This window comes from Pygocentrus nattereri, chromosome 9 (genome assembly GCF_015220715.1).
Source record: "Pygocentrus nattereri isolate fPygNat1 chromosome 9, fPygNat1.pri, whole genome shotgun sequence".
NCBI lineage: Eukaryota > Metazoa > Chordata > Actinopteri > Characiformes > Serrasalmidae > Pygocentrus > Pygocentrus nattereri.
In genome coordinates, this window is record NC_051219.1 from 8759404 (window position 1) to 8783403 (window position 24000).

The following is a 24000-nucleotide window of genomic DNA, read 5'->3' on the forward strand; positions in this document are numbered from 1 at the left end:
GAGCACCAGGGACCCCAATGTGACCCTGAAACACAAAGACACATTAATACCGAAAAGCCCACTCAGATCTTGGCTACTTTACAGGAGGAGGATAAAAAGACCACTTTAATCAGCCTGTAACTGAGGCTGACTCTAATATCCTGCTTCATATTTGACTCCGGTTAATCTGGGCATTGAAGACGAGCCAAAGTGTTGATTAAAAGGTTCCAATGGAGGTTTAAGTGAAGGACGTCCAGTGACAGCTGTTATAAAGGACCACTAAGGGACGTCCTCTCAGAGTATTACAGAACTCCACAAGCAGCAAAATGAGGTAAACAGTGAGGGTCCGATATTCAGGCACGACTCAGGTGTTACTAAATTGAACTTACTGACTCTATATTCTTTACAGTGGTGGTAATAGAAACAAGATGTGAAAGTCTACTATGCAAATATATTTACCTCCAAAATGACAATGTTGACAATGGTAAAGAGCGGCACATCTGAAAAACACAGTGCTATACATCTGAGAAAATTAGAGTTTAAAGGCTAATTATCTGTCCAATGACCAGAGGCGCTCGGAGGAAAGCGCCAACCACCAGATCTGTTACGTCAGCTAACAGACGCCTGCGCTGACCAGCATCGCGATGAGTGATGGGGGGAGACGGGGGGCCATCCTACCCACCCAGAGAGCGAGGCCAGTTGTGCTCTCTTGGACTCCCGGCTACGGACGGCTGTGGCATCACCAGGGATCGAACTCACGATACCCACCCACTGATGACCAGCGCTTAGACGGTTGCCCCAAAATGTGTTACTTTTTGCTGTTTTTAGACAGAAGAAGACAAATGGTTTTAAACAAAGTGCTCAGGTGCCTTATAGCGCCCTGCATGCACGTCTCTGCATTTTAAGCCAAAACCTTCTCAAACGATAGTAAAACAATGCGCCAGGCATCAGTCGCTGGACTCATAATGACCTCATGTAATAACTTTCTAAGAGGGAACTTTTAGAGGCATTAAACTCTTCAGACGTCTGGTTCCCATCACCACCACTGTAAAGCTTCTCTACACTGAACCATTTCACACCAAACCGCTCTAATGACTTTGTAACAAGAGGAACTCACTGGATATCCGTCATGTCCTGGTTCTCCCCGCTCTCCTCTCTCGCCCGGAGGACCCTGCCCACACACAGACAGACAGAGCCGTTTTAACCGCTGTGATTGGCCGAATCAGTGAGGAGAGGATAAAGGAAAGGTGTATGATGTAGAGATGCCCCAGTCAGTAGAGCCGTAGAGCTGTAGTCCAAATAGGGTTCTTTTAAGCAAAACCAGAAAAGAAGTACTTCTGGTTCCTTAAAGGACCTTTCAATGAGTCGTTCTTTAAAGAGTCAAATGTTTAAAGAACCTGCACATAATGCAAAGGCTCTACACAAGGGGATTTTCCTAGAACCAGGAGCCATTCCAAGCCAAGAGCCATTTAAGAACCTCTGTTTTTAAACGTGCATATCTGCTAGCCAGGTGTTTACTCTGCATAACACATCTGGGCTCTGTGACGTCTGCTTGTGTCATCATTTGGGACAATCAGTAACAGCTCAGTCAGCACCAGATTTCAGGCGTTAAAGGCATTTGGGGCAGTTGTGGGCTGGAGGTTAGGGATCTGGCCCTGTGACCAGAAGGTCGCCGCTTCGATCCCCAGGGCTAACAGTCCATGACTGAGGTGTCCTTGAGCAAGACACCGAACCCTCCAACTGCTCCCCGGGCGCCGTGGATTGGGCTGCCCACCGCTCCGGACAAGTGTGCTCACTGCCCCCTAGTGTGTGTGTGTTCACTAGTGTGTATGTGGTGTTTCACTTCACGGATGGGTTAAATGCGGAGGTGGGATTAAAAAAGTTTCACTATTTCACTAAAGACCAATCAGCAGACGTTCATATGTTTTGGGGGTGGGGCTTTGAAGACGGAAGGGAGGGGCTTTAGGCAGCTTTAGGTAACGTCTGCCAAAATCGACAATCCCACACGTAAAATGCTGTAAAGTTACATCGACCAATTTCTCCAGTTTTCCATGACTATGTTACTTATTTACTCATCTTTTTGGGGCTATTTAGTTCAAGAAACCCTTTGCCGGTGACATCTCTAGTATCATGATGTGTTTTATCAGCACGAAGAGCAAGAGGAGGAGGTGAATTATGACTGGTTATGTCAGTGGGCAGAAAGAGGAGGTGTATTATGACTGATCATGCAAGTACAATGAGAAGGAAATGTATAAGGACTGATTTGGCCAGTAATGAGGGCAGAAAGAGGACGTGTAAGGAGCTCTAGACCTACTGGTTCACCTAAGGGCCCCGGGGGTCCTGGAGTTTTGCTGTCCTCTCCTGGGTAACCCTGAGAAAATAAACGCACAAAAGTAATCAGAATGTAATGCCACGGCAAACAATAACGAGGCTGAGGAGGAAATAACACAATCTGTCTGAGTTAGCTCAGCCAGCTCCCCCACAAAGTTTACACTGAGAAGCACTTCCTACATTTTCACTGACAGATCGTTAAAACAGGAGGAGAAACTCTGTGGAAAGAGTTGATTGTAAACTTCCAATTCATACCAGATTTTTCTTTGTAAGCTGAGGAACGTTTTTCTGATTTGTCTGATATCGAGCTTCAGTGGAGGCCCAGTATTCATTCCGTAACTGACTGCTGCCCTCACACTTTCCTTTGTACGGCAAAATGGAAAGTGCTCTTCTTATCCTCACACATATCGCCGGCGTCACAACAAAACCTTGTATCTCCATTTTTGTCTTTTTCAGTGTTGGACTTCATTTGAAAGTATCCATGGTCCTTTACATTGTGTGTACGTTTAATGAAGAACGGACCAACAGAAATGACCCAAAAATTCTGGTCCCATTGATTTACATTCAAAGCAAAGTAGGTTTTTTCCCTCTCCTGTAAAGTTACCCTTTTGGAGATACCAGGTTTTGATCCGACAACATTTGACCTTTCTTACCTGTAAAACAACATGCCTGGAGAATGTTTTGGTGGGAAAAACATCATTTATTAACACGATAAACATGTTGATGTCATCATTATTTCACTGCTTCTTGTAAACCCTGCAGTCAGTGGTTGGGGCTCCTCACAGTGTGTGACATCACGGGTTGTGGGCGCACACTGTGGCCGCATTAAGGCACATTCTGCACTGTACCTGTGCTCATACATACATCTGACCTTCAGTGTTGGAAGCCCCTAAATAAAGCTACCCAGGGGATTCATCCTGCCCACTCCCACTCATCACACCAATTATGTAATTATGTAATAAATAGACAGGTAACAGGACGGTTGTTACTTACCTTTTCACCTTTCGGTCCTGGAGGCCCAGGTGGCCCAGGCTTGCCAACGTGACCCTGATGTCAGAGAAAAATCAAAGTGTGAGAGAGTGGATGCGAACGGACTGCAGGAGTGAGAGTGGCTGTTGCATGCATGTGCATGTAGTGTGTGTTTCTATGCATACAGGAATGTGTGCGTGACATGTATATGCTGTCTCTTCAACCACTGGCATGTGATCCTTTCAGATGCAGGGCCTGCAGCTCAGGGTGAAGAATGAAGAAGACACAGAAGAATGAAGATCAGGCTCCGTTACAGTAGCCTGCAGTTAAACGCCACATTCGGGGCTGTTTTATCTGCGGTTGTGGTATGTGTGCTCTGAGTCAGGTAACTACAACAAAGGCGAACCGCTTAGATACACAGCCCTTCTGAGGAGGCTACTATATGGGTGTGTGCAGATATACGTGCACTGCGTGGACGTGAATGTATGTGTATTAAAACGTCAGCAACTAAGTCTTCTATGCGGAATTTTACAGGCCCATATCATGGAAAAGCAGATTTTCCTCGCTTTCCTTCAAATAAAAGAGGTTAAGAAAGAGGTTTTAGTTGTTTTAAATGAAAAGAACTTCTGTGTCTATCAGCACTTTTCTGACGCTTCCTATGTGCTACAGCTGTGCTTTGTATCTGTGACCCAGCGCCAGTGCTTCTCCTCTTGTAGCCTTTAGCTTGTTTCAGTAGACTTCAGTAGCACTGTTAAAACATTCAGCAGCCAATTCATGAAGCCCATATGTGGATACTAAGCTGCGAAAACAGTCCACGAACACTTTTAAATGTGACTGCCCACCAGCCTATCGTAGTTTATCCCCACCCATTCCCATGAAAATGACGTTGTTCCTGCAGACAGTGCGTAGCAGAGTTAGTGGAGTGCAAAACAATCAAACGCTGTTCCGTTCCTGTCTGTCAGGAAGCAAATGGATCATTGCAGCTTTCCACAGGTGCCACATATTTGAAAGAAGCAGCTGAAATGTACTTAAGTTACTTAAAGCAGCTTAATTTCCATTTCCTATCCTCCCTGAGGATGTCAGTCTGAACATATATAGAATATACGATAGACAATCGTATATTATAGAATATAAATATGGAAATATTGGGCTTCTGCTCTTAACGTGTTTGGGTACATTAACATGTGCAGATGTGTTTCTCTATAGAGGCCGTTTTCACTCATTTTCACTTGAAAATGAACAAAACATGCAATTTGACGACCGCAGACACACAAATCTTGCATATGCTTGTATGATTGTATGAGCAAGTGGCAAATACCACAGATATTTTCAGCATATTACATTGCAGGGGGTCGATATTCAAGGCTGTGGGTTACTTAGTTTACAGGAAAGGTCGAATCCTGGAGATACTGAGGTGATTTCTCAGGGAAAGAGGCTAAAAAAAAAAAAAATCTGGACAATTTACATAAGTTGTCAGATTCAGGCAAAAACAGGGCTTTCAAATGGTCTATATCACTTCTACATGGTATTTCTGTACACTATGGACATTTCAGTCCAACTTGAAACCTGAATTACTAAGACTTTCAGAAAACACTACATTAACTGATAAATTGGCGCCACTTAGCGCCGCTCTCCTCTTGGGAGCACCACAAATCCATAGCAGACGATACGGGACTTGAAACTACATGGAGAAAGGCTAAGTCTAAATGCCAAACTAGAGTCTAAATGCTAACTGTTAACTGAGAAATGCCATCGTGTTTCATCGTGAGTCTGAACAGCGAGCTGAAATGGAGATTCACTGAAAGACTTTGAGTTTTCTTCCGTGGAATCAAGATTAGTAGAGCATAATATGAACTTGAACTTCTGTGTCTATCAGCACTTTTCTGACGCTTTCTATGTGCTACAGCTGTGCTTTGTATCTGCGACCCAGCGCCAGTGCTTCTCCTCTTGTAGCCTTTAGCTTGTTTCAGTAGAGTTTCAAACTTACTTCTTTGGAATAAACAGATAAAAAATATAAAACATAGGCTCTTCGATGCCCTCAGGTGGAGTACAGTGTACTGTCATCTGTTCTTAAACATGAGAACGTATAACGTTACAGAGCAGCTCTTCTGCATATTGAAAGCCTAAATTTACTACTCAATTTTTCAAACTTTCAGGACTTTCACATTGAGAATCATCCCTAACATAAACACCTGAATCCACCACATTCTGCGCATTCATTTTTGCAGCGAAGATCCACTCAGTAACAGACAAACCCAGCCAACGCGCTACTAGGTATTTTATTGACTGTGCAGGCGATAAACAGGACTAGGCTGTCCAAAAGTCATTTGATCCTACTGGCTTCTGGATTGGCTTAAATCACTGAAATTGCTATGAAACAGCAAGAGTACTACATAAACCCAGACAGAGGCCAAGGTGTAACAGGATAAGTTGTAAAGAACTCCCTTCATACCTTCCAGAGCCAAGAGCCAGACTGCGACACTTTCTCACTGAGGCTGAAGCTTCCGAGGATGAAGCTTCCTTATTTGAGGGTGATGTATGAAGAGTCTACGGCTGGAGCAGTGTGTGTCAGGGTGTGTTTATGTGTGTGTGTGTGTGTGTGTGTGCTCTGTGGGCCTGCTGATGGACTGCTGCTGATGATGATGGTGTGTTTGCTATGAATTACGGAGAAAAATGTTTTTCTGTTTTTGAGCGTCTCTGTTTTATCAATCTGCAGCACAGGAACTCCCTCAGGCTCTTCATGTGAATGGAGAGAATAAATGTTTAACGGTGAGTGTGTGTGTGTTTGTGTGTGTGTGTGTGTGTGTGTGTGTGTGTGTGTGTGTGTGTAACTCACAGTGTACCCTTCCATTCCTGCCTCCCCCTGTGGCCCCATAACTCCTGGTTGACCCTGAAAGTAATGGACAAAACACAGTGTTTGTATTCGGCTCCGAGCTCTTCACTGCCACCTGAACAGATCTGTTAAAAACAGCGTGTAGTCAGCTCAGGTCTCTTGGGCGCCACACGCATTTGGAAATTCCTCCTATACATCATCTCAGAACAGCTTCACAGAAAAAAATGGATGGAAAAATATCTTGTTTGTTTCTAAAACCAAGTGTTTTACAATTTTGCTAGATTAGCAATTAGGTTAGGTTCATACTATCCAAACTAAGATCTAACCCATTATTTTTATGTGGTGATGCAGTCGTGGGCTAATCTTGGCTGAGGCGTCGGTCAATATCTGCCCCATCTCTGTTTCAAGATATACAGCAATCACAATATATAACAATATATTAACAATACGATTTTTCATATTTTCATATCATTGAGCCCTGCTGTTTGTCCCCAGCCCGTCTCACATGGACTGTCCTCAGGCCACTGGAGAGGTGGGTGGTTAAGCACTGTGTACAGGATTAACACCTGGTCTGGGCACCAACGCTTAGTGGATTTACTGAGGAAAAGAAAGGCCTAATACCCCATTAGGAGCCTTTGATTCCAGTCCCAACACCATTAATGTTTAGACTGGCTGGATTTTAACAGCCAAAGGTCAGTAGGACTGTTGTGTCTAAAGCTCTGGCTTTCCTCCCGTCAAGTCAAGTGTAATGGCCTGCAAGACAGCCTGGGACAACTGCTACTGCACTTCACTGCCAAGTAAAGGACAGCATTCATTAGGAGAGTATTTTAATAAAGCCGGCCAAGATATTTCGCTCCAGCCTGCAACAAATCCCTCTTTCTTTTTCTGGCTTTTCTACAATTTAACAGCAGTAACTTAATTAACTTTTTTAATTAACAGGCAAATTCACTTCTCAGATCTGCTGCTAATGAGAGAACATAACTGTAGTTGCTGAGAACAGCAGAGTAAAGTTGGAGAAACAAAAGGGTGAGAGAGGAAAAATGGCATAACGGCTGATTAAGATGAAGAGAGCTGGAGAGCTGCTATATTTGTGTCATATTTACCCATATTTTAATACCAGAGGTGGGTAGAGTAGCCTAAATACACACTCCTCTGTGTACACCCAGCAACCGTCAGCATAGAAGCTGAAGTAGGCTAGACTAGCTTTTTCTGTTTTTGATGCTCTCCCAACTTACCAATGTAACAGAATAAAACTGAAAAGAAAAAAAAAAGGAATTTGAGAAAAGAAAAGAATTTGTGACTCTGTAATATTAATTAGTAACATAGAACTAAGTAAATGTTTACTTTCTTGAAATAGATGCTTTAGTAGTAGTAAAGGTATTATAACTTAAACATAATAAGGAAAGTAAAAAAAAGTGAAAAGGTTTTTTGAGTACATGCAAACACTCGATATTGAGCTTGGATGGTAATGTACACTTAAACAGACGATGATCAGTGAACGTAGCACATGTGAGAATTACGGAGCTTACCTTATACTTGCACCTTCCTGTGTTATCCTAGCATTTATAGCATGAACTATAATATCGCTCAGACTGCACATAACACTGTTAACATCAAGCGCTTCTCCGTGCTCATTCCGTCCGTTTTACTCTATACAACAGCGCAGATTTCATGAACTGGAGTTTTGTTGTTTCATTTACATGCACCTCAGAGTTCTTGGCCGAACTGAAAATCTATGTTAGAATCTTTCCGAGTGGCTTTCAGCGTACATATGCATGTCTGTACAGCCTACAATTAGGTGCAGTCTTTTCTATTGTATACATTTTTGAACAAACCATAGATCAGAAGGATTGTACAAAGGATCATTCACACAACATCAGCACTTATTTAAACAATCAATTACCAATTATTGGCCCCAGACTAATCAATATTCACTGTATTCTGCTATATATGCTCTAACGTTTGCACATACTATGCTACACTATTTTGTTTCCCATCTCTCATGTTATTGTTGATAAGCTCGATGTGGAGTTAGTAACGTCTTCTGCTTTCCCAGCCGTCGCTTTCTCTTGTTTTCCAACATTTTTCTGTGCCAATAAAGACTTTTTCTAGTGAGATAAGAGTTAAAATGAAGGTGCTCACTTGTGGTCCTCTGGTCCCACGAGCTCCTTTCAGTCCTCTCTCGCCAGTCTGCCCAATTTCCCCGGGAGATCCCGGTTCACCCGGCTGACCCGGGGCGCCTCGCTCACCCTGACACAAAGCAACATCAACACAAGCTTTAAAAAGTGATGCACTGTGTTTTTATTAAAATACGTACGTAATTCCCTCATAAATAAAAGATGTTACATCAACAACTCCAAAAGTTAGTAAACCGAAAGATAAACTAGATCGATGTAATATCATCTATTTATGTGGAAATGATTTTTTGTTCTTCAGCAGACCCCTTTTGGAGTACAACAGGGTGCAGTTCAAGGGCCATTCTTTTTCTGTTTATTTCTCTAAATATTAGAAATCTACTACCTTTTGAAATTTTATTACTACCTGTAAACATGTCAATTAACTTGTGTATGTTGCCATGACTACCTATGCAATAACAATCATGGACTGGGCTTTTCTATGCTTTGTGTATATAATCTGAGTTGGCAGTGTTGAAGAACCTGGCTGATCTTCACAAAACAGTCTCTTACCTTCTTTCCATGCCGGCCGCGGCTGCCAGGCAGCCCTTGTTTTCCTTCTGGTCCCTAATGGAGAGATACACATGTTTGCTACTAAAACTACATTTGCATGTATTCATTTGGCAGACACCTTTATCCAAAGCAAGCACAGGCAAGTTCAATCTAATGTATTGTTATGACAAGAGCCAACCGGCATTATGCAACCGTGTTTCCAGAACAGGAACACTGAAAGATGAGTTTATAAATTCCGGAATGCATCGATCATTTGTATGTTTTTCATAATACATACAGTGAAGTCTTACATTTAATGCATCAGTTAACAGGTAAAATCTCATAAGAGGATGATAAACCAGCTCTCAAACTAAAAGCACTGATAAAATACAACATCATGATAAACTTAATATGTCATTTTTAAGTATATTCAGATTCAACTGTATAAACAACCTGAAGGAAACCCATTAAATGAGAAAGAGTGCCGTTAATTATGTTTTTGTTACCTATTAAGCATCACTAAAACTTGTGTGACACCAATACCGATATAGAAGAGCAGACATCAGTATATATCCCAGCATTCAGTCTCTCTCATACAGATAAATGCTTCATCACACACTAACCGGAAATCCTTTTACACCATTCTCTCCGGGAGGTCCTGGAGGTCCAGAGTCACCGATCTCTCCTCTTTCTCCAGGCTCTCCCACTGGTCCACGGTCACCTGGTTCCCCCTGAGGTGGGATGGGAGCGAGGTCAGCATGTAACATGAGCATAATGATCATGATTACATGAATCAAGGTGATGATTACTGACCTTTGGGCCATCCTTTCCTTGAGGTCCGTCTTCTCCCGTTGGACCTGGTGGTCCCTGAGAGACGAATATTGCAGGACAAATGATTCAGAAACAGTTCAGAAACTTAGTTAAAGTTAATAAGGAACATTTGGGAGGCTTCACAACTTCAGCTCCAGTTAAGTGAAATTAACGTAACACCTTCTCTACAGAGAACATGACCTACTATTAACTACTATTTTGAGAAGGTAAATAAATGCATAGTAAATTACTTCTGACTTCAGCTACTGCTTTATGTAAACTAATGTCTCTGACATCAGAAATAAACTGCTGATGATCTGAATTGTTGTCTGAATGCAAATGCTTAGATTCTCTGCATGTAACGGCTTCCTCAATGCTGAGGAGCTGAAATTCTGGCAGTAATAATGCTGCTTCCTTTTGGCAGATTCGATGTGTTACCAAACCCTGGCCACTTCCTATTTCTCTCGTTGCACCAAAACCTGACGGTAAAATGCCAGCAGGCACTACTAAGTCTTCAGAGAATGGGAGTGAATGGAGCGAAACTAATGTGTAAGTGGAAGAATAGACTGCAATAGATTGTTGAAAGCAATGAAACTTACCAGACACTCAGTAAATAGGTTTGAGTAAAGCGGTTTCACAACAGTATTCAAATATCAAGTGCGCTTCTATGTCGAGAAAACAAGTTTGCTTGTCTGTATAAAATTTAGTAACCTTTTACAAGTTACAGTTTTGCACGAAAGCTCCGTAGGAACTCATTAATTTCAGACTCGCTCAAGTGCGCCCTCTAGTGTCTGACCAACCCATAAGACAGTGCTGAGTGGCAGTACTCCGGTTGAAACTCGTGTATGAGTTCTGTCATAACTGTTATACCAGTATGATGCAAATAAGAGCAGATAACACGACGTATAAATGTGCAAAACATGCCAACAACATCCCGAGTCAGAGATGTTTCAAATAAAAAAGATAACAGCCGTCGCTCGATCGCCTCCCGCCAAAGTAGTTGGCACTGTGTTTTGAGGCAGTAGACATACAGCAATGGCAAACGTTTTGAGGTTCACATTAGCCTAACGTACAGGTGCCAGAATGTAACTAACGCCACACTTAAGGTGGAATGGAAACTTTTAACAGGAATCTGGCGAATGAGAAGCCAACATTAGCTCTGTATAAACTCAGCACTGTTTTTCTGGGCCTGTGGAGCATTAGGGAAAAATATTGACAGAGCTCTGTCTATACGTGGCTTCTTTTCCTTTCTTTGTCTATTTGCGCATTAAAACTATTTCAGATTTACTTCAGTTATTACAAATATTTCTTATTAAAAACTGGAGGGATGTCCCAGAACAATAAAACACACAAACAACACACACACGAAACCCACATTGTTGGCCGTACAGCGACCCACCGCTTGGATGCTGAAAGCGTGTGTGTGGATCTCCAGCCTAATGAAACCCCCTTCTTTGTAACTAAAATCCCACTGAGTGTTTTTCCTCAATTACAAAAATAAATGTGCCACAGCACTGGAAAAGATCAGCTATGCGAGACGGATATTAGTGTGAATAAAGTAAGACACCGTAATGAAATCATGAGGATTGAGTGAATTATGGTGTAACAGGAGAACAGGAGGTTGTGTGAGTGGCTGAACAAAGTCTGTCTGAGTGAGGGAGAAGGGAAGGGAGCAGCGAAGCCGGCTCGCGGTGAGGTTGTCCATACAGCAGAGCAGACATAACAGCGCAGAGCCCCTCGGCCCACTGGCTCAGGGGGGAATAAACACAAACACACCAGAGGGTCCAGTTCAGCCAAACACTAGGTGTGGGGTTTAGCTGTGGATAAGAATGAGGACTTACCCTTAAGCCTTGCTGTCCCTGCTCCCCTTCTGCACCCACTGGCCCCACTTCACCCTGCAGAGAGAGTGAGAGAACATCAATGAAGACATGAAGGAATCACTACGCTTTACATTGGTATCTCCAACTTACATAATAGACGAGGGTACAGACGATACAACATACTTTAGTCTATTTTTATGGCTAACAGAACATCATACTGTGTCACAACGTTTTAACTCTGCTGCTTAAAAAACATTTAATTCGATATGTGGTTATAAGCAAGTTTATTAAACCATATAGAACCAGTCCTGTCCCATATAGACCATTCTGACTACGGTCTCTCAAACATGCTTATATCTGCTGCCAGAGGAGTTACGGCACATGCATGTTCACGCTGACCACATTGAAATCGTAGCAGCGCAGAGAGCGGGAGCGTTCTGTTCACTAGTGTTGTCTATGACTGTATAAAAGATGCACAAGACGTCCTTTTTTCTGAGTGAGAGTTCAAGCTGGTTGTACTTTTATTCTTGAAAAGTATTCTTGAAACTTGGGAACACCAATGACGCTCTTGGTGATTGACCTAAGGCAGGGGTCAGCAACCCAAACGTTAAGAAGAGCCATTTTGTCCTTTCAGCACAATAGGATAAAAACCAGGATAAATAAAAATATAACATGAACGTAAACACACTTACTTCGCTCTGCTTTAAGCCTTAGATGAGCTATTAGCCGGTTTTCTCGCATCTCCGGCAGGAAACTTTTCCATAAGTGGATTAGTTTCTTGTGAAATGTCTCTCAACTGAAGTCAGCTTTTCATTCGCCAGCTTCTTGTTTGAACTCTCCCATTCCACCTTAAATGAAAAGAATGTAGCTATCTATGTTGCAGCATTTAAGGTGGAACAGGAAAACCTGAATAAGAAGCTGACTTCAGCTTCGGGACTTTAGTGTTTGACAGTTTCTCGCTGGAGATTAAACGTATCAGGAAACCAGCTGGAGTGAGTATAAGTCCGTCAGTCTCCAAATTATCGATGGTCGTCTTAAATCTCTCTCTTTGCCTTTTCGTTAGTTACTAGCCAGGCCAGACTGTTGTCTGTGTTGCTATGGTGACCACCAGTCTGTGTGCTGATCTTCAGGGTTAAAGGGTGAATCAGCAGTTCTACATTAACTCCAGCGTTTAAGACCATTTACTGTTAAACTGTGTTGAAGGATCAGCAGAGCTTTATTTTACTGTAGAGGAGGATTATTTTATTATTACCTACTGATCTGATTCTGCTGTGGAGCCACGACAGGGCAGCAAAAGAGCTGCATGCGGCTCCGGGGCTGTGTGTTGCAGATCCCTGACCTAAAGTGATGTGATGTGGATGTGACCCTGTGTTCACTACTGCAGGTTATTTTTTATGCTCTGAAAAATGCCACACGTTTCCATAACAATAGAACCGAACACAGTTAATTACCGAACGATGTGATGCATGTGATGAACACATATGAATGAAGCAAAGCCAGTGCGAGTTGAAACTCCTCGGTCAAGGAATACGTGGTGTAGGACTCACTGGCATGTGAAAGGCTGAGTACCTTCTCTCCACCTAAATCACATCAAATGCAGCAGCAGCCCATGAATATCCTCTCCTCACATAATTTCAGTTTAGGGAACGCTGCAATAAAACCTGGTCCGATGAGTTTACTGAAACGGTTCATGGAAAACAATTACCTTCACTCATCTGAATTTCCTCCATAACTCAGTTATGTAAGCCGTTCCCAATGCAACACTAAATAAATGAATCAGCTAATGGTAACTTTATTACATCACTGCAATTCCTTTTCCACAAACAAACCAGGTTTTACCTCCTCCAGGGCTTTACTGTTCAGAGCCTCCATCAGGACCATGTGGCTTTAAAGGGGAGCAGATAAACGGTATCATGGTGGACTTTCCTTTGGCTCATAAAAAGGCTCTCAGCCTTACTCTTATCCTGTAGAAGCTGCAGTTATTGCCTGAGATTCTTTGAAATGAAAGGACCCTTATTCTGGAAAAACGACTTCTCCTCACTTTTTTCGAGAGTTAAAAAAATCGAATTACAAAATGTGCCGTTCAGTTACCAGCCTCTACAGTCCCCTTGGGTAAACTAAGCTGAAAAACCAGCCTGTATTATTTACGTATTTATCTTCTTGATTTTGTGATGTCACAAATGTCAACTTTACACGGAGCCACTTGTTAAACCTACTGCAGTTTAGCCCCGCCCATTCAAGCGAAAGTTACAGGGAACGTTCCAGCCCAGACTGCTTGTCAAATGAGGTACAGTGGTGCTTCAAAGTTTATTAACCCCTTAGAATTTTCTACATTTCTGCATAGAACTTCATCCGATTTTCACACAAGTCCCGACAGTACATACAGAGAACCACATTAAACAAATGAGACTAAAATATTAGACTTAGGACATTTAGCAGTGAGCACACTTGCCCAGAGCAGTGGGCAGCCCTATCCACAGCGCCCAGGGAGCAATCGGGGGTTGGGTGTCTTGCTCAAGGACACCTCAGTCATGGACTGTCGGCCCTGGGGATCGAACAGGCAACTTTCCGGTCACAGGGCCAGTTCCCTGACCTCCAGCCCACGACTGCCCCCAGTTTAATTAAAGTTTAGGCACTTTAATTAAAAGCATGTAGTTTTAATGGAGGACTTGTTCAACCTATTTGCCATGTTTTAGCGGACCAGCTTAGTTCTAGTTAAGAAAACAAGCCGTCAGATCCTCAGATTAAACAGAACCGGGTTCTTCCTTCATCAGTACGGTCCGTGGCCCATGTGGGCAGCGCTACACTCAGTGATTACTCCACTAACAGCACTAGAGTTTTAGTTGTTATGAGGCCATCATAGCTGCGCGTATGTTGATTTTACAGCAGCCTCGAACATGGATCGGCCAATCCGGTTTCAGGACCAGAACCACCTGTTTTACATAATATGGTAGCTCCAATTCCACATGCTGATCCGCTTTACTACAACCAACGCAGACACACTCAACAACTACAAAGACTCTGAATGTGCTGTAGATGATACGTTAGATAATTTATCAGCCCGGATTAATGGATGGATTAATTATATAATAATTAAGTGAGCAATGCACATTTAAATAACTGTATGTATGTATATTTAAATCACTAGGTCATGTAAATGAAATGCTTAGGAAACTGTCAATAATAACTCTGGACTAAGGGTTGGACAAACATGAAAATGTTTGGAAAACGTTTTTTCACCTTCAGCCCAGGTTCTCCAGCAGGCCCCTGCTCTCCTTCAGGTCCTGGAGGCCCCTGTCATAGAAACAGAGAAAGATGACAAAAACGTCTCTGATAAAAATGTTTGTTTGTTCTGCAACTTTGACTTCGATACAGAAAATGGGGCTAGAACGTTACTGAAGAGCATATGATCCATTAAAGAACATCAGAAAGCACCACGTTAATTACTAACCCATAAATATTAATAGAGAACATACATGACCATTCAAAAGTTTGGAATCAATGTTTTTAATGATAAAAGCCAAATTTGTTAGAGATAAATCTACAAAATAATTCCACTCTACAACGAATTAGTAGGACACAATAAGATTATATATAAAAAAAGATTGGTCTGGAATGAAAAACAGAGCTGTAGAGAATTCATCAAAGACTGAGACATTGAGAATGTGTCACAGTTGGCCCTTCCCACTCCGGTCCATGTGCTTTTTGTTTACATTTTGATCTTCCATGTGCTTTTTGTTTACATTTTGATCTTCCATGTGCTTTTTGTTTACATTTTGATCTTCCATGTGCTTTTTGTTTTGATCCCAGTCCGGCCCCTTGTTTGGTTACACTGCCTCTGATTGTTCCCACCTGTGTTTCCACCTGTGTCTTGTGATCCCTAGTTAGCCCTCATGTATTTAAGCCCTGTGTTTTCCCCCGTGTGTTTGCAGGTCTTTGTCTGATGTTTGTCTGATGTTTGTCTGATGTTTGTCTGATGTTTGTCTGATAAGTATTATTTGAAGAGTTTTTGTTAAGTGCTTGGACTTCTGTGTTCCTTGTCATGTCTGTCCCTCCTGCTCTTCGTGTTGGCTACGTGAACCTGGACTGTCTTGACCCTGATTTTAGATTTGCCCATAATAAATCTCGCTTGTCTCCACACATGCGTCCGCCTCAACATCGCTCCCCTTCGTCACAGAATGAAGTTATAATATAAGTAACATTCAGAATTTCCTGTGTTTGATAACTGGTGACCAACAACATTTAATAATTTCTTGTTCCCAAAAAAAAATTCATAAAAATATTTTACTGTATTTCAATCTATACTGCAGATGTTACAATAGGATACTATAGGACAGAAGTCACTAATAGGCCTGGACCTACAACTGATTAACTACAGAGAATTATTTCATTTAAATAGGGTGGTCCTGTTTTAATGGGCATAGCCTTTATTGCCTTAAGGGTAGCTTTAGTGGCCTGGGAGACTCACAGACCAATCACATGCATTGTAAATATGACACGTGATGCTACTCAGCCAATCAGATCTGTGCATTACGATGAGCACTGAGACTCGAGTGAGTGACGCCACACAGGGGAGGGACGAGGAGAGAAACAGCAGTCAGAGAGGAAAGTGAGTCAGAGGGAAGTTATTCCACATGTCCTGCTCTAAAAAGAGAAAACCGACAATAAATATTGTTGAAATATCACTGAATTGTACTTTATTTGACAGACAGTCAGTTGTTGACTGTATAATATGTTGATATACCTACTCGGCTACTTCAGTAAACAGTGTATGGCACTGAATCATGATGCAAGTTAGACGTTATGATGTTCAAGACCTTTGCTTGAGGAAATTCTTTTCCTTATTGATTTTTAATTAATTACCCCTGCTGTAGGATAATAACAGCAATTATTAACAGGACAAGTGATTCCAATCTTTTGAACAGTAGTGTACGATCCAGTACATCATGTCTGAGATGCTAATAAGTGGAGTAAATTCTGATCATCATTCTTCTCAGTGACATGATCTGATAAATGATCTCGTTAGTAAGTTGTGTAGGTTAAACCATCTAATTCGCTTTAACTGCGTTACCTCAGGTCCTTGCTCTCCATCAGGTCCTGGTTCCCCCGGAGGCCCTTTAGCTCCCTGCCCAATCACAGCACACATAAACGGCCCGTAAAACTCAGGTCATCGTTACATAACCCGCCACTCCAGCACACAGTCGTTTCCCATAACTCAGCATAAACAGTTCTACCCCACTGCACTAACTCAAATAAACGTGACTGCTATGTATTGTCCTTGGGTGAAGTGTGGATGGATCAGCTGACGGCAGCAACATTACTGGCTTACAGGGGGCCATGCACAACAATGACCACGGGTACTGCGTGATGTGCCTTCAACAGGAATTCCAGCGATTTTGATAAGTTTCCACATAATTCAGCGGCTGAGATGTAAACACAGTCATTCCGAGTGGTCTGATGTGAAATGGTTCAGTGTAGGAAAGCGTACCGGCTCCGAATTCTTCACAGTGGTGGTGATAAGAACCAGGGGCCACAATGACGAGCACACAAATACAGCCCTTTGATTCACCATCCAAAACCACCAGTGAACCTACACAAGTTTTAAATGAGAAGCTGATAGTGATTAATCTAAAAAAAGTCTTTCCATGAACACTTTTAACTTACACCACTCTACACGTTCCTCCACCAATAAAGGGTTTAAAAATGAGGTTCAGGCCAAACGTTTATCACCGAACTACGCAGCGTATTTATTACTATTCCACGTGACTATTTGCTTCAGAGGTGCTAAACGTTATTTATTCTAGCACCGCCACTGTGAACAATTTTGACTTGACAAGTTCATCTAGAACGAAGCATTTCAGGTCAAACTGCTCTGAGTGGTTTGACTTTATCCTAGGAATTTATTTATGTGGAATTGGAAATTTTGATTCAAATTCACGGAAAAACCAATATTAGTTTTTGGCTATGTTCACATTACAAGCCTCATTTCTCAAATCCGATTTTTTGCTCAAATCTGATCTCGCTGACACAAAGGTTAACACTCGTTTAGGTAGCTGATTCAAATCTGTCATTAATCTGATGAACTGGTGTCCTGAAATGACCCTCATGAGCTCCTCCTACTCAGTAACATCACATGACTGAATCACTGCATCATCAGCACAAACTAACGAGCAGAACGAGCTTCGCTGAGAAGATCAAGTCAAGTCAAGAGGCTTTTATTGTCATTCCATCTGTGTACAAGTACAAATTAGAAATTACATTCCTCCAGGAACGACACGGTGCAACAAGGAACACAAAGTACAAAGTGCGAACGTGCAGACAGAGTGTGCAAATCATTAACTCTGATCAGCTCTCAGCTTCATTATTAGAGCCAGACGAAGGAGAAAAAGGTGAGATGAGCTGCTTTTCCACCGTTTACAGGCTTTAACGTCTGTTCGGCGTTGCTGCCATCATAACACTGAATGATGGTCACGTGCAGTGGAAAAAAGCACAAGACATCCAATCTGAGCTTCACATTAAGGTCACACGACCACGAACCGGATACGTACCCGATCTAGGACCACATATGAAAGTGACTCAGGTCAGATTTGAAAAGATCAGATTTGTGTGTCCACACGGCCCTGAAAACATCAGATCTGAGTCAGATCTTAGGGCAAAAAATCTGATTTATGCCACTTCAGCCTGGTAATGCGGATGTAGCCTTAGTAAGGTGATGAGCCACCACAAGCTGCCAGAACAGCCTCCGTGCGGCTCAGTATAGAGTTTACAATCAGAACTGCACTGCAGGGATGGAACCCTGTTCTACCAAAAGAGATTTCTTCAGCTGGTGTTTTAACGACAGTGGTGGAGAACACTATTACATCAGTCCAGTATCTCCCATAGGTCTTCATTTGGGTTAAAGGTTTGGTCAGTGTGAAAGCCTTAAGTTTTATATCACTTTCACACTCATCAGACCGCTCAGTGACCCCCTTGTTTCCTGTGGATGGGCGCATTGACATCACTCCAGGACAGGAACGACTCGCCATAGGATAAAAGTGATCAGTCCGAATAACTGCAGTGACCCTTCCCTCTAAGGGGACCAGTGGATCCAAACCATGCTAGCAAAATGCCAGAGCAATCGGACCCTCTCACTGTACGTGTCAAGCGTTCAGGCCTGTACTTTCTCTTGATGTATGCTGTACATGCACTCGCCAGTCTGAAAGACACACATTCTTCTCAGGTTTTTCCTTTGTCACTCGTCTATATATACAATACTGTGCAAAACTCAGAGACCACTCCTTATTTATTTCATCTCCAGTTTAAACGTCATTAACTACAGGTCATTCATTTTCCAGGAGATACATCTGAAGAGAACAGATACAAATTATCTACTTGCATAAGGAAGGAAAGTCTTTGGAAATGGGAGTTTCCAAAACTGGAACTCACAAACTGGTTAAAAGCTATGATGAAAATGGGGCTCCTAACAACCACCCGGAAGACCTGGTAGACACTAAAACTGTCCTCATCAGATTAACGGCACTTAAAGTATTCTTTCATCTGAGAGAGGAGAAAATCAAGCTGCTTCAGATCTGAAAACATCCACAGGTGTTTCTGTCCATCCTTCCACTGTAAGAAGACCACTCAGCGCTGTGGGTCTGAAAGGATGTGTAGCTGATCAAGAAGAACCTCACTGAGAAAAGGAGACGGACACATCAAACAAAGAAGCTGAACAGTGGACTGACCACCCCAGAGTCCAGACCTCAGCACCACTGAATGGAATTAGTTGAATTGTAAGAAGCAGAAAATGTTACCAACTTCTAAGACTGAACTTTGGAGGTGAAAAAACTGACACACGATGAAATGAAAAAACTGATATTATGTTTAGATGCTGAGGTTTCTGTGTAGACACATGCGTCATTTTTTTCTGAAGCTGAATTAATAACTTGTTTAAATTGTAATTAATAACACACACACATATATATATATATATGTGTGTGTGTGTGTGTGTGTGTGTGTGTGTGTGTGAACGAATGGAAAACCAGTGCAGCCACATCAAACAGCTCCGGGCAGTAAGAGTGTTTTCACACAGCCTTTCTCAGCTGGGGGTCTGTCAGACAGATTACATGTTTGTACTAGCTGGTCCAAACACACACACTTGAAGCACAGGAAATAGCAGGAGCTAAAGCTCAGTGCATCATACTGTTCCTCACATCTCCACACCACCAGCCTGGCCCAGCTTTCAGATTCAGTTCACATCAAACGCCTGAACTCATAAACACAACATTTCACTTCAGACAAATTATGTTTAGATGTTCAATAAGAAACAGTGAAAGCTTTTGTATCCATCTGTCTTCTGTACACGCCAAAAGAATGTTATCTTTCAGGAAATCTATCTGACTCTAAACAAAATCCATCACATATTGGTTACAGAATGGCCCATGGTCAGTGGACCGGTCAGCTGAAAATGTAAGCAATGTAATGTATTCTTGGTTCAGGACATAAAGGATCCAACTGAAACAAATTAGATTAAACTGAACAGAACTGAATGGAACAAAACAGAATTAAAGTGGACTGTAGTGAAAGTAACTGAATTAAACTGAATAGAACTAAACCAAACAAAACTGAACAAAATGAAACCAAATGAAACTGAACAAAACTAAACTAATGAAATTGAACAAAACTAAACTAATGAAATTGAACAAAACTAAACTGACGTAAACAGAACTGAATGAAACTGAAAGAAATTAAACTTCCCTGAATCATATCAAACAATTAAACTACATGGAAAGAAATGAAAGTGAATTAATCTGAACTGAATGAAACAGAATTGGATTTTAAAAAATGTAATTAATCTGACTTGAATGAAAATGAACTGAACTAAACGCAGCTCAGTTTATCTGACTGAAGCAAAATGAAACTAACCTAAACTGAAACTGAATTAAACTAAAATAAATGATCTGAAATGAGACCAAGAGCGTGAATACTCACAGGTTCACCATGTGGGCCTTTCTCACCAGTACTGCCAGGAGGACCTGTAGCACCCTGCAAAACACACACACACACACACACACACACACACACACACACACACACACACACACACACACACAGAGAAGAACACAATCACATATATTTCAGTTTTAACTGCATGATTGTCATCTATTTCTACCCCACTCCACCTGCACTGTCACTCTGAATGAGATCTGAATGTGGACTCCTATTGCTGCTCCATAATCTCTGTTCCTGCTAAATCTTCTAGCAATATCTATATAAAAGTGTCCTCTGAACAGGAGTCCTAAACCATACAGGCACTAGTCTTCATCATAACGTTTTCACAGCATGACAGATTCATTCTGAACGATCAATTCATTTGGACTTCATGCAATGCTGGCTCTACAAAGTCACAACAACAGATGCTGAGGGCCCCATGGCTGCCAGGGGCCCACAGATCAACCTTTGGGTTGAAACTTTACTATAAAATTGTCTAAGACGGACGAGTGAGGGGAAAAAGCAACTGGTTAATCATGTTTCAAAATAAAAACAAGGTATTATTATGATGAATTGGAAGCATCTAGGAGCAAAAACAGCTCAGCCTCAAAGAAATAGACCGCACAAACTTACAGAGCAGAGCCGCCAAGTGCTGAAGTGTGCAGTACAAATGGCCTATTCTCAGCAAGAACTGTGCGTCGGGAGCTCCAGAGGACAGGCGGTTTGTACTGCACACTTCAGCACTTGGCAGCTCTGCTCAGTGAGTTTGTGCGGTCTATTTCTCTGTGGATTCATTTCTTCATGAAATGAGTTTCCGTGGCTGAGTAGCTGCACACAAGCCTAAAAGCACTAGGCACAATGCCAAGCATCGGCTGGAGTGGTGTAATATACACTGTCACTGGACTCCAGAACAGTGGATGTGTGTTCTCTGCAGCGAAGAATCATGTTTATCTGTCTGGCAGTCTGACAGATAAACCTGGGTTTGGTGGACATATAACAATACATACTCAAAGGCACAGTTCTAACAGAAAAGTTTGGTGGAGGAGGGATGATGGGCTGGAGCTGTTTTTCAGGGTTTGGGCTCCTTAGTTCTAGTGAAGGGTGGTGTTAATGCTGCAGTACACCGAGACATTTTACACAATTATATGCTTTCAGGCTTTGTGGCAGCAGTTTGAGGAAGGGCCTTTCCTGGCACAGTATGACTGTGCCCCCCTAAAAAAGCGGGCTCTTTCCCCCTGTACCCCTGCACGAAGTGGGGTCCATAAAGACCAGGTTTGACAAGTTTAATGTGGAGGAACCTCAGTGTCCTGCACAAAGTCCTGACACCTTTGGGATGAACTGGAACTTTGACTGCCAGCCAGGCCTTCTTGCCCAGCATCACTGCCTGACCTCATAATTGCTCTTCTGGCACAGATTCCTGCAGACTCGATCCAAAATCTTGTGGAAAGCCTTCCAAGAAGAGTGGAGGTTGTTAGAGCCATGGAGGCTGGGCCAATTACCTATTAGTGCCCATGGTTTTGGATGTCTAACAAGCTTCTATAGGTGTCACAGTCAGGCATCCACAGACTTTTGGCCGTATAACGTAGCTTACAATGTAGATCAGAAAAAGGTTGAATAAGATACATAATGTTCAATTAAAAATGACAGCCTGTGGTCATTTTTTGGGCTCTTTATACTACTATTATTGTCAGTATCACACTACCATGTAAATGTGTCCTCCAGACCCTTCAGGATATTTTTAAAGGCTATTATGAATTCTAAATTATCAAATCAAATAATAATGCATAGTCTGTCATTCTCATACATACAGGCTAAACCTGTATTTCTCCACCACCAGCCATCAACCATTACAATTTGCAGCTGTTGTTGGTGTGGTTGGTTAGTGTAGTGGGTAACACCTCTGCCTTCTACTCTGTAGACTGGGGTTCAATCCCCACCTGGGCAAACACCCTACACTATACCAATAAGGGTCCTTGGGCAAGACTCCTAACACCACCTTCTCCCTGTGTAAAACGATCAAATTGTAAGTCGCTCTGGAGAAGAGCGTCAGCCAAATGCCATAAATGATAATTACAGGATGGTGTAATTTTAGATGAATAATTTCTGTTTATTTCAGTCAAAAGTTCAGTTTCTAAACGTGAAATCAACACCACATTTCGCATTTTTCTAGGTAGAAGAGGAGATATTTTATTAAGATTTGAATCTGGTTTGTTTTGTTTCACATAAAGTAGAAAATTCTTTACGTCTCCTGTGTTTTTGTCAATGCTTGACATTCAAATAAACAAAACAGTCAGAAGTGCAGACTCAAACCTGTCAATACAGAATATAAATCAATGGTCATTCAGTCTGTAATTACAATTCAATAATTAGGTAACATACAGCAAAACAACAATAACTCCTGCACTTTCCTTTACAGTCTTAAGTTCTAGGTATTAACCAGGTAACTGTGAGGTGCCAACCCCGAAATACTGACCTGCCAAACGGGTTCTGGGCATTGGAGGGTAATTATATTTTACAAACCCCTGAGAACTGTGAAATGACTTTGGGTACCAGGAAGTTACAGAACATGAAAGGTTTGCACACAAATGCAGTACAAACATTCTTACATAGTACGTACCTGATTATTACCTAGAACCAGAACCCAGTTTGGGCTGTGACTGAAAGCAGTGGTCCTGACTGTGGTTTTACTCAGTCCTAGTTCTCCGAAGTGTTTCTGATTTCCTGCTTCAATGTTTGACCAAACATTTTTGAGGCATTTTACTGCGTCCTAATCAGCGTAACACCTAGAATTTGTTGGTCATTTCAGTGCAGTTTAGCCAGTGTGAGCCAGAAGTCACCATCATTTGCCTAAAATAATAAAATAATTACCTGTGCTTTGGAGTTTGGACCTCACACTTACTGAGCTAACCCTCTAAAACCCCAGGCTGATTACATACTTAAATAAGTCTGATTATTCAGTAACTAGGGACTTCCGTGCAAACTGAAGCTAAAGCTGAGCTTTTCACAGGTTCTGAAAGTGTGTAACAGAATTTGGCCCTGGCCATTTCAGGGGCTAATACCTGGAACACAGGACACTACGTGAACATCAGTGAAGTCTCTGTGTCAAACTCAGTTACAAAGGCTCTATTTCTGACACTAGAGGGCAGTGTGGATTTAAAGGAGCAGTTAGACCAATGAGGGAAGGAGAGAGGGAGGGGGAAAAAAGAAGGGAGGGAAAGGGAATCCTCAGGCTATTAGAAGTCGGGTCTAGTTTAATCACTCCAGGGCTCTACTCCACGTCCTAGTTCTGTTCCTTAATGCTGAGGTGTTTCTGACTCTCAGTGTCACTGACAGCCTTAATGACAGAGACTAAGTGCTGTAAAAGGTAGAAAAACATCAACTTCCCGCTGCGGTCAGCAATTAACTGCCCCAGTGCAGTGAAATCCAGTGGAAACTAAGGGCAGGGTATTGACAGAGTGAGGTTTTAGTGAAGGTGTCTATGAAGCCTGTTTTCCTACCTCTGCATTGCCATTCATACATACAGCATTTAGGCTTTTCATAATTATCCATCTACTGCATCGTGTTGCAATTATTTTACCTCAATTTTACTAAAAAGTAGGAATATAAAATCTGTGTTTACCTACTT

At 42.1% G+C, this 24000-nt stretch overlaps 1 protein-coding gene across 1 annotated transcript in view; it reads right to left on the bottom strand.

Annotated features, from left to right (window-relative positions):
• Positions 1-24000, bottom strand: part of LOC108441554 (collagen alpha-1(XXIV) chain) — a 160206-nt gene that overhangs the window by 26887 nt on the left and 109319 nt on the right. The window contains exons 32-44 of the mRNA XM_037541463.1: positions 20376-20429; positions 16480-16533; positions 14649-14702; positions 11430-11483; positions 9592-9645; positions 9402-9509; positions 8800-8853; positions 8255-8362; positions 6116-6169; positions 3304-3357; positions 2294-2350; positions 1097-1150; positions 1-25 (exon numbers count right to left, since the gene is read on the bottom strand). The exon at positions 1-25 is cut by the window's left edge and continues 29 nt beyond it. Coding sequence (XP_037397360.1) covers positions 1-25; positions 1097-1150; positions 2294-2350; positions 3304-3357; positions 6116-6169; positions 8255-8362; positions 8800-8853; positions 9402-9509; positions 9592-9645; positions 11430-11483; positions 14649-14702; positions 16480-16533; positions 20376-20429 — 784 coding nt within the window. The remainder of the gene's footprint in view (positions 26-1096; positions 1151-2293; positions 2351-3303; positions 3358-6115; positions 6170-8254; positions 8363-8799; positions 8854-9401; positions 9510-9591; positions 9646-11429; positions 11484-14648; positions 14703-16479; positions 16534-20375; positions 20430-24000) is intronic.